This window comes from Medicago sativa, chromosome 7, assembly GCF_051527215.1.
Source record: "Medicago sativa cultivar Bolivia chromosome 7, Bolivia_mono, whole genome shotgun sequence".
In the NCBI taxonomy this organism is placed as follows: domain Eukaryota; kingdom Viridiplantae; phylum Streptophyta; class Magnoliopsida; order Fabales; family Fabaceae; genus Medicago; species Medicago sativa.
In genome coordinates this window covers 75,807,476-75,823,271 of record NC_140755.1, presented here as the reverse complement: position 1 = coordinate 75,823,271, position 15,796 = coordinate 75,807,476, and the positions used below count along the sequence as shown (strand labels likewise).

Sequence of the window (15,796 nt, the reverse complement as noted above, 5' to 3'; positions counted from 1 at the left end):
ACAATTATTTTTTGCAAATGACTCGGTTATTTTGAGACGGAATGAGTATTTTTTGTCTACAAGTAAATAACAAATGGATTTGACTTGGTGTTGCAGATGAGTAATTGAAATCAAAACCTTAAAAAATGAGTTCAATGCCCATGCGTTTTGGCTTTTATGGGAAATAAAAGTCTACTATCAAAGAGAATAATAACATTAAAAGCCAGTTTATGAACAAATTAATAGCATTGAAATTTCAAAGACAAACGTTACCAGTTATATGAGACGCGTGAGTGTAGTGCAATCTTGGCCTCTTGGATGAGGAGGTGCAAAACAAAAATTCCAGAGTGTGCAAATAACATAAAAGTAAGATTATTGGTGCAAATAGGAAAAATTCAAGGTGTGCAGGTGCACACCCTCATCTATACCTGGACCCGCCCTTGTGTATAATAAATAGGGGCATGTATGTAAAGAAATAATTAATGTAGTTGGAAATAGCAAAGGCGTCTTATAAAAAGGGACAAAAAAAATTCTCAAAAGGGTCTTATAATTAGGGACGGAGGTAGTAAAAGATTTTTTGTTCCTCGATCTATTCAATCTATTAAAAGAGAAAATGATTTCATTCATCCATTAATTAATATGAGTAAGATACAATCTACTTCATATGTCTCAAAATAATAGTCATTTAAAATTTGTGCACAATTTTTAAGAAAATGATTAATTATGTTGATTACAATGGTAAAATTAATATCTTTATCAAAAAATGGTAAAATTAGTGTTATTTATTAAATTAACCTTATTAATTGTAGTTAGTAGAGTAGTTAAGTTGGATTAAATTCAATAAATAATGGTATAATAGTTGGATGATATTCGAAAGTGATAATTAGATTGAGACAGAAAAAATGATAGAGAGACAATTATTTTGAGACGGAGGAAGTATCATTTTGTGCATTATAATAAAAACACTCAATTTGCTTTTAGCAATTTATTTTTTCCCCTACTCTCCTCTCACCCCCCCTATTTATTTATGAAAATATCTTTGTTGGGATTATATAATTTGAACACCTTTATAGGAATTTTCGTATTATATAATATGAAATTAAATGTGTTTTAATCAGATTTCCATCTAGCTTTTCAAAACAATAATGGACATATCACGTCTTGCAACTTGGCAACACAACCACTAAAAGAGAAGTGATTGAAATTACCAAATATAGGTCACATTATTGCAACTTGCTACAGTAAAGTAGTATTCGAGTTGAAAAAACTTGAAAATGGTATTTTTGAAACCTTTTTCCCAATTAGAGGTCATCCACCACATAACCCAAATTCTCACATTATGTACATTGGATTTATCCTCAATCATTTTGTTCATGCAATTATGAAGGATGAGTATCCATTACCTCTCCCTCATGTACGAAGTGAAAACTATACAAGATTAAGCCGAGTCATTGGGAAGATACATTTATGGAGAGACAATTTTGTTTTAGGAACTGATGGATATTGAAAGAGGAGACCAACCATCCAAAAAAGAAACAAATGAAGAGTACAATCTGATTTCGGTGGATAGTAAGTAAAGATGAAGAAGAAATTTCGCTAGATATGATATGACATGTATATGATATAATATTACAGTGCACTGACACTTTTTTGGGGGTTCATACCTTTTTATGTGGTCGATAATGCAATGTTAATTTTTTGTGCCTAATATATCACTAACATTATATAAATATATGTCTGTTATGTTTTATGTTGTGCACAATGCACCGACAATCAACGTGGATAACAAACACACACACACACACACAATGTGTCTAGTGAATCTACATTTCATTTTATCATTTCATCGTTTTTTGATATTTTCTTTTGTGTCTACATCTCTCAAATAAATCACGTATCTATCAGATCATGTGGAAGCTCATGTCAAATACATAGCTTTGAAGAAGACAATTAAGATTTCTTAACCCCCACTAAAAAATTGTATGAGTTGAAGACGCAACTTAACCATACATAGATCTGGCGGATAATAACGACAACTGAGCCTTTTTTTTTTTTTATCATTATGAGATTCTTAAGGATGACAGCGACATACAATTCACGTTTTCTTGGATGTCTTATTCATGTGGCGTACTATATATTTTGGTTCGTTAGACTGTAAGTATAGAAAATGTAAGTAGAGATATGATGTAATTTTGAATTGTGTCATAAATTTTCATAATGTTGAACTAGTGTTGAGTTTTAATCTTTGGTGTAATGTTGTTGAATTTTAAGTTAAGGTGTAATGTTGTTGAATTATGAATGATGGTATATTGTGGTTGGACTATTAGCTAGTTAATTGTTATTGGAAAAATTACTGGTTTTGAATTCTTTGTGTGTTACAGGCCGTTTTGTGTCTTGATTTTGCATTTCTATTCTTATATATATATATATATATAAGAGCATCCTAACTCTCGTTTCTGGGAACGGTTTGTAAATACCGTTCAACTGCAAATTGGAGTTAATTGCCGTTTGGAGTATTTTTAGAAATTTTAGGTGCTTGTGAGCAATTCATGTGTTTCTAAAGAGTAATTTTCATCAAAAATATATTAAACAAAATGATTTGGCCCATTAGTTGAGTCCATGATCTCATTAGTAAAGTGTCCAATTACAAATTCCATAAAAATAACAAATATATTTGCTAACAAACACAACAGCAGTGTTGCACCCCTACCCGTTTTTCCAGCTTCTGATTTCTTCACTTTTAGAGACCAATTATCTCCATTTTTGTATTCCATCAAAGTTTGGTTACTTCTCTGGTTTCAAACATTCTTAAGGCAGAGACATACTTCCACCTTCTTTTCTAACGTTGCAATCGCTCGCATATCCATATCTCTGGTTTCAATTTTATCTTTCTAAAATGCCTTGCAAGATTAATCAAACACCAATTTTATTTTTCTTTTATAACAATAGATAGATGGAGATCGAGGAAATATTGACAAAAAAGAAATTAATAAAGAGAGAATTTGCAATGTTTTTTTTTATCAATCCAATATATTTATAGAGAATATGAATGGAAGGCTAACAAATAACAAGGTACGCCGCCAAGTCTATTTGGACAACAAAATCAATTCTTTTAAACACAAAATTCATGGATGGACTTGAGAAACATAACACTGTTATGCATGATCATTTGAAATTTATGTATAATGTCAACTACCTCTAGTATTAGAAAGCTAAAAGTGTCAAACACAAATTGATATATAAGAACATGTTAATTCTCAGAACACACTTTTTCATATTTGGTCAATTTACTTGATGCGACTTTGAGCGTTGTTTGACCCACCATAAATGCCCCATATTTGTAATCCCACAAGTGGTGAAACTCCAATCAAGTCCACACATGCATGTTTCCATCTTATCCGTTGGCCTAAATGTTGATCTTCTATCTTGTGATTAGAAAGCTAAAAGTGTCAAACACAAATTGATATATAAGAACATGTTGATTGTCAGAACATACTTTATCATATTTGATCAATTTACTTGATGTGACTTTGAGGGCTGTTTGTCCCACCATAAATGCCCCAATTTGTAATCCGACAAGTGGCGAAACTCCAATCAAGTCCACACATGCATGTTTCTATCCTATCCGTTGGCCTAACTGTGACAAGAAGTTCACATGTGCCTTCTTCACCACAAATATTTCCGTATGCCTAAATACATCAAAAAATATAGGGTTAATAGTGTTTTTCACCCCTATAATATATGTCATTTCCGGTTTTCGCCCCTATAAAATTTTTGGTTTGATTTGCACCCTCGTAATTTTTTTTTTCTTCGAAAAACACCCTTTTTAGGTCATTCAAAAAACTTTTTTTCAAGAATTTTGGGTTTTTGAATGACCTAAAAAGGGTGTTTTCTGGAATTTTTTTTTACGAGGGTGCAAATCAAACCAAAAATTTTACGAGGGCGAAAACCGGAAATGACATATATTACAGGGGTGAAAAACACTATTAACCCAAAAATACATCCTTAACAAAGTGTACGTGTGTATTTGGTCCAAATAAAAAGGTTCAACATAATACACATACATAAAATTGAGCAAATGTATATATTTAGTTTTCAAAAGATTAATTCAAGAAAATCAAATCCTCTCCCAATTATAATTCAACCAGAGGCAACCAAACCTTTAAAAAAAAAAAAAAAAGGAGAACCCACCTATCACATATCACAAAAAGACAAATTCTATTCAAAATTTCAAATTGTGGGACATTAATTATATTAATTACAATGACAATTGTAACCGTTAAGAGTAATCTTATGCCAGCTAAACTCAAGCACTTTTGTCTGTTGCATACTTGCATGTATCACCTCAAAATATACATACTCTACTAAAACCAATTTGTTTCTTTTTTACGTAAAGTATATACGTAAATTACGTTTAACGTTATCTATTTATTTTTGTTGATAAAACGTTATCCATTGTTATCCTAAAATATCGCATGTAGGAACATTACTTTAAACCCCCCGAATATTCCGTTTATATTTCACATCTTTGTCCAAAAACTACCAACTTTTTCTTTGAAAACAAGAACATCTTGACCATTCATTCTCCATCATTTCAATCAACGGTCAAAATCTTTCCTTTGACTGAGGTACAAACTTTGAAGCTTGGAATGATTGGAATTGATGGATGTTTGACCATTCAAAATCTTAACTAACACCTGTCACCCATTTTTTAGAAAGAGAGAGAAAAAAAGGGTTCATTAGATTTGTTTTGTGTTTGTGTTGTTTTGTTTTTGGTTTCATTTTTGTTATGTTGTTTGCAGAAAACAACTGAAACAGGAGGAAGAAGAAAGAAAAAGAAAGAAACAAGAGAGAGAAACAAGAGAGAGAGAGAGAGTGTTTCTTTCTCTCATTTTTGTGTTTCTCTCTTTTGTTTTTGATAAAAAAAAAAGTTTTTTTTTTTAGGTTTGATTTGTGGGTGTTTAGATTTTTGAGTGTGTTGTGGTTGGTATCAAGAAATATGAATATGATGAGAAGGTTGAAAAGCATTGCTTCTGGTAGAACCTCTGTTTCATCAGATCCTGTAAGTTTATTCACATTTTACCATCTCAAAAAAATTTACTTTTTTTCTATAATTTTTTAAAAATGTTGTTTTTTTGTTGTTTGGTAGCTGGAGAAATGGAAGAAACTATAATGTTTTTCATAAAATGAATATGTTTATTAGGGAAGATGGAATGGATTTATATTTTAGGCATTACATTTAATTTCTTTTTTTATTTATTTTTTGATGATCTTGTTGTGTTTTTTTAATTTAAATAATTCCTAAATTTGTCTATGGGAACTTGTGGTTTTGTGAGTTGTGACCACTATTTTTTTGTATGTTTTGTTTATGAGATTTGGATGTTTTTATTCAAAACATTTTATGATCTTACAAATTTATGTTCTGCTTCCTAGATTCATATTGTCTCATTTGCTGTTTTATATGTTTATTTATTTATGAACTTGTGAATTTAAGACACTGATTTTCTTAGCCATTGAACATTAGCTTTGTGTGATTTGCATGATTGTGTTGCTGAAGGTGTAGCCTTGTCAAAATAAGATGATGATAATATTCAAGAAACAGATGTGTTGTGTCTAAGTTCTTGATTGGATAATGTATACTAGGTTTTGCTTGTTTGCATTTTGTTAATTTAATTATGGAAAGAGCTAAATATGGTAAACTGAATTAAGTGGACTAGCTAGGAAATTTTATGTACTTTGAGATATGGTTTTCTTATTTCACATGCTAACATGTACAAGATGTAATAGTTAAATAAAATTCAAACTGTTACTTTTCAGGGAGGGGATTCTACAACAAAAAGAGCCAAGTTTGATTTAGAAACTGAAGGAAAGGAAAATGAAGAAACAAACCGTGTTGAGAGGGGTGGAAATAATCAGGATAAGTATGTAGATGCATCACAAGAAGAGACATCTAGTTCTTGTAATTCTAATGTTTCTGCGGTGGCTAAAACCGAGAAGTCAGGTTTTGATCAGCTTCCAAAAGAATTACACGAAATGAAAATTAAAGATGATAAAAGCAAAAACAACAATGAAAAGGTATTTATTGGAGTTTATTTTTTCTATGTTAGTCATAAACATGATATTTCTAAAACTGCAAACTAATTCTAATTGATTTGTTGTGTGCAGGATATGGAGGCAACTGTTGTGAACGGAAATGGAACGGAAACTGGTCAAGTAATTACAACTTCTATCGGTGGTCGAGATGGACAACCAAAGAGGGTATTGTTCTGACAAGCTCCTTAATTGCTATACAATTCTCCACTCTCATTTCAAGAATTTTTTTTCTTAGAATCCATATTTTTTTAACAGTATTTATGCATTGTACTACTAGGTATTCTTAAGAACATTTTTCTTACTATGTCATCATAGATACATAATAAATCATGTTGATAAGCTGGCTGCAAAATATTTTGCATTCAATAACTTCATTTTTGCCTGCCTCAGATAATCTCATACATGGCAGAACGTGTCGTTGGTACCGGTTCTTTTGGCGTTGTCTATCAGGTATTTATATTAGTTTTGGCGGTATTTCTTTCAATGTAAAAGGATTGATATCCTTTGTTTCACTGTTGTATGAAATTGTCAAGTTACCGACTTTGCTTATCCACAATGGCTTGAATATACTGTAGGCTAAGTGCGTTGAAACTGGCGAATCTGTTGCAATAAAGAAAGTCTTACAAGACAAGAGATATAAAAACAGGGAACTCCAGGTTATGCGTATGCTTGAACATACTAATGTTCTTAAACTAAAGCACTGTTTCTACTCGACGGCTGAAAAAGATGAGGTGTACCTTAACTTAGTTTTGGAGTTTGTACCTGAAACTGTCTACAGAGTTTCAAAGCACTATGTCAGGATGCACCAACACATGCCTATAATTTATGTGCAACTATATACATATCAGGTAATCTAGAAATTGAGTCAATTTTCATTATTGTTATTTTGGTTATGAGTTTCCTTGGTAATGTTTATGATTTTTCCTGCAGATATGCCGCGGTTTAAATTATTTGCATCATGTGGTTGGAGTCTGTCACCGTGACATAAAACCTCAGAATCTATTGGTATGGATTTATTTTTTTCCCTTTCGAATTTCCTTGTTTGTGAACCATATTCTATTTTGGGAGATGCTAAACATGTATTAAACTGGCATGCGATTGTGCGTCACAGGTTAATCCCGTGTGTCATCAGTTAAAGATATGTGATTTTGGTAGTGCAAAAATGTTGGTACGTTCTGTTTTGTTTTTTCTTTATGAGTTTGAAAATTGTGTGATTGAATGTACCTAACCTTATGATATTATTGATCTTTTAGTTGCCCGGTGAACCCAACATATCGTACATATGTTCGCGGTATTATAGAGCTCCTGAACTTATATTTGGTGCAACTGAATACACAACTGCTATTGATGTTTGGTCTGCTGGCTGTGTTTTGGCTGAGCTTCTTCTAGGACAGGTGCGAAGTTATTGATGAAGTTTAAAAATTATTTGATAGCAATCAACATTTTCTTGAAGTTCATTGTGTGCGAGAATTCTTAATTGATTTTGCATTTCTTAAGTGTTACGCAGACATTAATTTATTGAATGTTCCACAGTTTTAGATTGATTCTTATATAAGTATGCTACGTTATTTGCAGCCGTTGTTTCCCGGAGAGAGTGGGGTTGATCAGTTGGTAGAGATCATTAAGGTAAATTTTTGTGTCCGTGTCCTTTTGCTTTATCAGGTTCTTCTTGAAAATTGCTTTATATTGGTTTTTGGATCTACAATCTGAGTGTAATTATGTACTATAGATCTTGGGAACACCTACCAGAGAAGAAATAAAGTGCATGAATCCAAATTACAGTGAATTTAAGTTTCCACAGATTAAAGCTCACCCATGGCACAAGGTTAGTAGTTCTTCATTACTTCCTACTTGTCTCTGAGGCTTATAAATTTTGTAATTGATAAATATAAATATTAATACTTGTGTAATATCCAGATCTTTCACAAGAGCATGCCTTCTGAAGCAGTGGATCTTGTGTCGAGGATGCTTCAATATTCTCCAAATCTACGCTGCACTGCTGTAAGAAAATTAATTTGATTTTTTTAATGATACCAGTTGTAACTTTATCGTATATTCAGTCACATACATTTGTTTTAGTTACTGTGTTGCACAAAAGTGATGATTATATTTTGTTTTACAGTTGGATGCATGTGCACATTCCTTCTTTGATGACCTTCGGGACCCAAACGCCCGGTTACCGAATGGACAAGAACTTCCCCCTTTGTTTGATTTCACAGCCCAAGGTAAACATGCTGATAAACTAAATATGATCAATAAAATGAAATCTTGTTTCGTTGCTTACATAAATTAAAAACTTTGCAGAGTTAGCAGGCGCACCTGATGAGTTGCGTCGACGTCTAATTCCTGAGCATGCAAGGAGTTGATTTTTTGTCTTGGGCATTGCAAAATTGGTCTTTGGATGAATAGATAACCAGACTAGCAATGCTACCTTCCCTAACAGTTCAGGTCTCTGCTGTCCAACCTCCACAATCAAGACTATACAACTCATTTGAACCTCAAGAAACTTTGCAACCTCTTTATCAAAGGACCTGCAGATGACAATCTCATGGATGATGTAGGAGTGCCATTTTTTAAGTAGATTATCATTGATGTATGCCTCAGTTTTAAATGATAATGAGTTCATACAATTCTTCTACTCATGTTTCATATAGTTCCAGCTCGTTTGTTCCTCAAAGTGGTCTATGTGGAATCATCAATCAAACGAATAGGCATATTTTTTTGATTTCTCACAAGCTTCTTGATTTTGTTTTGGTCTTCTTTTTTTATTTTGCATGTGACTCTAGGTTCAGATAACAGCCAGAGTTTTGTTAAACTACATATTTCGGACTAAATCACCATATAAATTGATGACCTGTAAGCATTTTTTTTCTTAACATTCTCAGTGACATGATTTACATGTTGAGAATGAATCATTTTCCAGTTCTTTAAAACCACCAAAGAACACTAAGTGATCTGCGAGTTATTTTCCACCTATTCATTTCATGCCATAAAAGACCACGGGTACTCAATGGTTAAGATGAACCATTCTATTTTTTTTTTTTTTTAAAATATTTATTTTTTATACCAGAATGTTTAACTTCATGGTTAAGATAACAATCTCTGCTAATTGATACACTGGTTATGCCTGTATATATCAGCAGCAAGTTACTCTGAGCAGAAAGGAATATTCATTGGACTCCAAACACTTCTGCGTCCCTTATATTTATTTGCTAAATCCCTCAGTCATGCAATATTTTAAGAAACAAACTATCACTAATCTATAATCTTATATGTTATCATTTTACAGCTCATAATGTTCAATTTCAAATGAAAAAAATGCAGCCTAGCATTCTCCTCCATCTCAACAATTTGTATCAAACATAAGTTCTTAATATTCTGGAATAATGTTAATTTATCTTATCTATGTTTATTTTAACATTAAAAAAATAACTTAACCTTGATAGTACAACAGAAGCAGCAAACTTTGTGTCAAGCCCCAAAAGCTTGCAATTCCCCTTGAAACTGGAAGACTACTGGTGTTAAGTTCTTTTAAGAAAAAAATCCTACCAGTAATCCCCACAAGAACATTCTCCTTCTCTAAAATGATGAAAACAATTTGAATCCCTCAAGATGATATGGCGAGTGAAAGCTCTTGATATATATTTCATAGCTGAATGACAATCCCCACAAACTCGGAGATTCTTGAATATCCTGATTGGTGCACTTGGTGGAGCAGCTAGTAATCCAAAAGCAACAGCCAGTTTCTCACTGTGATAAGCAAGACCAGCTTCTTTTCCTTCTTTATCCATGTCTTGCAAAGAAAAACTCGTATCTGGTACATAACCAGCTTCCTTAATTCTCAGTATAATTTCATCAATCTTGGTATAAATCTCAGCTTCCCTTGGATGTCCTCTATCATCAGAAATGAATGTATGTACCCTGCTGTTTATCTCTAACCAACTGCATCCAGGCTCCTTTACTATTCCTTTTGATTTCATCAACTTTCGAATTTTCGCGACGTCGTTCCATTTATGGGATGCAGAATACATGTTAGAGAGCATAACATAAGGCATAGCATTCTTAGGTTCTAGCTCAAAAAGATTCGTAGCTGCTCTTTCTGCCAACTCTAAGTTTCCATGCACTCTACATGCAGAAAGGAGTGATTTCCATACAGTTGCATCTGGTTTCACATCCATTTGATCTAGTAATTCCTTCGCCTCATCAAGTTTTCCTGATCGCCCGAATAGGTCAATCATGCAGGCATAGTGTTCAGGGCCAGGTTTTATTCCATATACCTTGTTCATTTGTTGAAAGTATTTGCGACCTTCATCCACAAGACCGGCATGACTACAAGCAAATAATAATCCTATAAATGTGATAAAATCTGGTCTTGTGCCACTTGAAACCATGGCATCGTAAAATCTTAAGGAGTCTCTTCCCTTACCATTCTGTGCATAACCTACAATAATAGCTGTCCAAGCAATTACATCTTTCACTTGCATCGAAACAAAAATGGCATCAGCATCATCTAGGCATCCACATTTTGCATACATGGCTACAAGAGAATTATACACCGACTGCGACCATCTAAGCCCTGATTTAATAAAGTCTAAATGCACTTGTTTACCGAATTCTAGCAGAGTCAGTTCTGCACAGGCACTCAAAATACTTGCTACAATAAATTGGTCTGGATTTACACCTGTGACTCTCATGTCACAAAATATCTTAAGCGATTCTTCGTGGGAATCGTTTTGTGCATAGCCAGTGACAAGGGAGGTCCATGAGATAACATCTTTCTCAAGCATCTTTTCAAACACTGTGTATGCACAATCCATGTCCCCAGTTTTGGCATACATGTCAACAAGAGCATTGCTAACAAGCTTATAATTCTCAAATCCAGTTTTGATTATCAAACTGTGAACAGATTTCGGATTTATACTACCTACTACGCAACAATTCAAGACTGAAGGGAATGTATAATCATCAATCTTCATATTTCTTCCATGCATATTTTTAAACAAGAGTAGGGCTTCCTCTTCAAGCCCATGTCTTACAAACCCAACCATCAAAGAGTTCCACGAAACAATATCTTCATCCTCCATATTTTCTAACATATTCTTTGCATTGTTTAAATCTCCACATTTTGCATACATATCAACCAACGCACTTTGAACATATACATTGCTTCCAAAACCACTTCTTACAATAAAACCATGCACCTGTTCGCCAAAACAACGAGCTAAAACAGAAGAACACGCTGTCAATATGGTCGGAAAGGTATACTGATTGCACTCAACCCCTTGCGCATGCATGTAACGAAAAAACTCAACCGCCTTATAAACATCACCGTTTTGAGCATAACCAGTAACCATAGCAGTCCACAATACATGATTTTTCCGATCAAACTCCAACCCTTTGAAAAGAAACTCCGCCTCTGAAACACACTTACACTTCGCATACATATCAACAAGTCCGGTAACAACAAACACATTACCTTCAAATCCATTCTTCACAACAAACCCATGAATCGTTTCCCCTGTCTGAAGCAAACCCAACGACGAACACACTCTCAAAACACTCCCTAAAGTAAACTGACTAGCTTTCCATCCCTCTAACCTCATTGACCTAAACAAATCAAAAGCTTCAACTTTACATCCAAACTTACAATACCCAGATATAATAGACGACCATGTGATCGAACTTTTGCACGAACACCCATCAAAAAGCTCTCTTGCTTCAACTAATCTACCCACATTAACATAGCTAGATATCATGGTATTCCATGAATATTCATCTTTCTGAGGCATTTTGTCGAACAGTTTACGTGCATCGTTGACTCGACCGGATTTTGATAACTGGTTAAGGAGTTGATTGGTTTGGTAGATGGATTCATAAGAAGCGGCAATGGTGGTGTGGACGGAACGGAGAAATGACATGAGTTTACATGGGTTGTGAGGAAAGGATAGAACTTTTGAGCTGAACTTGTGCATAACAACTTGTTGCTCCGTTCTTTGATCAGTGATTTTGTTCAACCACGGCAAAAGGTTGCAATAGTAGAAGCATGGAACTAATATCGCTAGTCGGATAGATATTATTAATACTTAAAGCCCTAAATTAAGGGGGATGTATTGGATTAGGATTTTAAAAGACTATTTTAATAAAAAAAAGTCTTTAGATTTTAAAAGACTTTGTGAGATTGTACTGATTCTGTGAGATTTTAAAAGAGTATTTATGTAAAACACTTTATACACTCAAGATTTTAATGGATTTATCACACTGAATTTTAAGGATTTTATGGGATTTTAATACTTCAAAGGAGTCAATGAATTTTAGGGGAAAAGGAACAAACCTTTTTTTTTGTAAAAAAAAAACTTTTTTTGTTACTGCTATTAGAAAAAAAAACAACAGCCGCCGTGCTCCTTTCTCAATAAACCTAGGACTGCACTACTCCTTTCTTCCTCACACATATTTCAAATCCGTCGCCGCCGTCATGTAGATCAAATGGATGGTGGTGCGATGAGGATCTCTGTCCTCCACACCACCGTACCTTTCCGACGTACGGTTGCTCTCTCTATCGTCGTAAAGGTTGGTTTGTGTTTTTGGTATTTTTTTTTTCGCTTGGTTGGGACGTTGGTGGGTTTCGTGGTGTGTCGTTGGATGCTTGTCGATGGTTTTTTGGTTTTATTGGGGCTACTATTTGATTTGTTTTCTCTATTGATTGTGGTGGAGGTTATGTTTGCTCGCAACATAGGTGGTGATGGTTTCGATGGATCTTTGGTTGTGTTGGTTTGTGGTGCTTCATGGCGGTTTTCATGGTGGTGCTGATTTTGGTTCTTTTGTGGTGGGGCTCGTGGTGGTTTTTGGTGGTGGTGTTTGTGGTGGTTTTTGGTGGTGATGCGCGTGGTGGCTGGTGTTGCTTTTTAGTGATAGTTAATGGTGGTTTTTGTGGTGGTCAATGGTAGTTTTGGTGACGATGGTGGTAGGGTGTTGATTTTTGTGGTGGTGTTTGTGGTGGTTTTTGGTGGTTGTTAGTGATGGCTATGTTTTTATTTCCTTGTTTGTATGATTGTACAAGGGTTTGTGGTTGGCTTTTGCGGTTCTTCGAGGTGTGTTTTGGATGAAGGTGCTTGGGAGAGTTAAGGGTGGTGTTTGGGGTTTTATTCCCGATTGTTTTTCAAAGGTTGTTGTGTAGGTTTTTATGTTGGTGTTCATGGGTTGTGTGCGAGCAGCATAATATAGGTGGTGAAAGTTGTTTTTTGTGGTGTTGTGACGATGTTTGAAGATTTTGGTACAACATATGTTTATGTTGTTTCGTTGATCATGCGGTTAGCTTGGTTTTGGTTTTTCTATTAATTGATCTCAGAGATAGCCTTTTGTTAGTAGGCATTTTATATAGGTTTTTTGGATTTTTTCTTTGATTCACGGGTGTATGGGTTTTCCTTTAAGGGCTCCCCATCTATCATTTGTATGTTGTTACTTTAAGACTCCTAGCCTAGCACTCCTTGTGCTGGTTAAGATTCATTGTGATTTTAATAAATTCAATTTTAGCTTTTTCAAAAAAAAAAACAAATAAATTGCGTTTGAATAAAGAAAAATAAAACCAATAGAAAATTCTTTTACTAACAAAGTGATTAATGTTTTTTTGTAAAAAAAAAAAAACAAAGATTGATTATTTTCTAAACTGTAAAAACTTCAAATTTGAAATAACTTTTTAACAATTAACGAGATACATATACAGTATTTTTTTACTATTATGAGATTGCTGACTACTAATATAATAATAATAGTTACTTAACAAAACTCATTTCTTAAAAAAAAAAGTATTTTTTAATTTCATTTTTTTTATACAACGTATTGATACTAATAGACATGTAAGAACAGGGGAAAAAAAATAAACATTTGGTAGCGTGATCTCGAATAAAAACAATGAAAACTACAAAAATCTGAAAAGATAAAAAAACCAGGCATGACATAATAATGCTCACTCAAAGGAAAAAAAATGAAAAAGGAGGATATCAACAGTAACACATGTTGATGAGTGAAGTGGGAGAAACAATGAAAAAACATATAATGAGAGTAAAAAAAAAAAGTCTCAAGAAATCTCAGGTCTTTGTATGAGATTGTTAGTTTTAAAATTTTCAACTAAAAAGTCTCACAAAATCCATTCTACCAAATAATCCATTGAAATCTATAAGTTTTTGAATACCAAGGGACAATTTTTAAGTTGTGAAAAATCTTGATTGAATACCAACGGATTTTGTTGGACTCTTTAAAAAATCATGAAAATCTTAATTGAATACCACCGGAATTATTTCTAATCTTTTAAAATCTTGATTGAATACCTCGAGATTTTTCTAAAACTAAAAAGTCTTTTAAAATCCTTCGAAATCTCAATCCAATACATCCCCCTAAAACTTTATTCCTTAAACAAATGGTGAATATTTGTTAAAAAAAAATAGGCGAGTAGAAAAATAGACTGTTAGAAGTGTAAAAGCGTCCGCATGAACTTAACTAAGTTTGTAAGAACATTGCATAATTTATGCAGGGGTTGAGGTTCGAATCTCGAACACCCACTTCTCCACGTTTAATTGTGTGAGGTGAAGAAGCAAATTTAAACTCAACTAATGTTGCAGCAGCCCTCAATAATACTAAGGTAGCACACCTAATATCCTAATATAATACTCATGCAGCACACCTATTTGGGAGCAATTGTGGTGGAGTGCAAATTTTTTATTTTTTCTTTTTTGTTGTTGTAGAGAGTGCAAAATTTATTTATTTTAACTTTAACAATGTTGTTTTTTCACAGGTTAGGAGATAAGTTAATCAAAGTGCTTATTTCTTAGCAAAATTTGCTATTTCTAGTTGATCTAGTTTTGTTTGGGGTGAAGAAACTCCCCCTTATGTTAATGTTGCATTGACTTTTGATTTATTGCCACAAGTTGATTAATGAGTATTATTTTCTTGTGAAAAAAGAAATAAATGTGATTTTTTTTTTGAGGGAGAAATAAATGTGATTATGTTAATGTTATAACAGCAATGGCTAATAGAAGAATAACAAAACGAAAATCACAATTCAATCACTTTTTTACTTATACAAAAATGAGTTAAATATGTTTTGATTTTTATTCCCTAAAAAAAAATGTTTTGATTCTTATAAATATATAAATTTCTCATTTTAATCCCTTTAAAAAAAATTCTTTTATTTTTAGTCCCTTAGAAGTTTTTCATCACTACTTTTAGTTTTTATTTTTAACTCAACTCTTATGTAATCTTCGTATTTTTTAATTAAAATTTTCATGAATGTTTAAAATATTATAAAAATCTCTTCCAACAGTAAGTATTATAATAGAAGCATAACTCTGTTGGTAGGGACATGCATTATTATATGCAGGGGCCGAGGTTCGAACCCAGAAATAAAATAACAGAATTTATAATAATAATATTAATGTTTTTTTAAGGAATAATATTAATGTTTTTACACCAGTTATTAATTTTTATACTAGTATTTTCCCCCTAAAAAATGTTTATACTAGTATTTTTTTTCGAGGGATATACCAGTATTTTTTAAATTTTGAACTAGTATTATTTTTTACCGAGTTTCATACACATTTTATTAATAATGTAAAAAAATCCTTTTGTAAGAATATGCTAAAATTATTGCATTGGTCAAATCTTTTCAAGAGAATATTTTGGTCAAGAAAGACGTTCTACAAGAAAACCAACGTTTCTTCTTTATCATTCT

General features: G+C 33.0%; 1 protein-coding gene and 1 pseudogene across 2 annotated transcripts; one reads left to right on the top strand and one right to left on the bottom strand.

The window, feature by feature from the left end:
• The first annotated feature begins 4,747 nt into the window (after nucleotides 1-4,747).
• LOC146908545 (shaggy-related protein kinase theta-like) lies at nucleotides 4,748-8,807 on the top strand. The gene is made up of 13 exons (XM_085729850.1): nucleotides 4,748-5,041; nucleotides 5,797-6,054; nucleotides 6,145-6,237; nucleotides 6,463-6,522; nucleotides 6,648-6,920; nucleotides 7,003-7,077; nucleotides 7,184-7,240; nucleotides 7,326-7,466; nucleotides 7,648-7,698; nucleotides 7,802-7,897; nucleotides 7,990-8,073; nucleotides 8,195-8,297; nucleotides 8,377-8,807. Exons 1-13 carry the CDS (start codon nucleotides 4,979-4,981, stop codon nucleotides 8,436-8,438), a joined length of 1,416 nt encoding a protein of 471 aa, XP_085585976.1. The 5' UTR covers nucleotides 4,748-4,978; the 3' UTR covers nucleotides 8,439-8,807.
• Nucleotides 8,808-9,307: 500 nt separating this feature from the next.
• LOC146908544 (pentatricopeptide repeat-containing protein At2g03880, mitochondrial pseudogene) lies at nucleotides 9,308-12,181 on the bottom strand (annotated as a pseudogene). The gene has a single exon (XR_015020388.1). The product of XR_015020388.1 is annotated as a pentatricopeptide repeat-containing protein At2g03880, mitochondrial pseudogene (transcript).
• Between the last annotated feature and the right edge of the window lie 3,615 nt (nucleotides 12,182-15,796).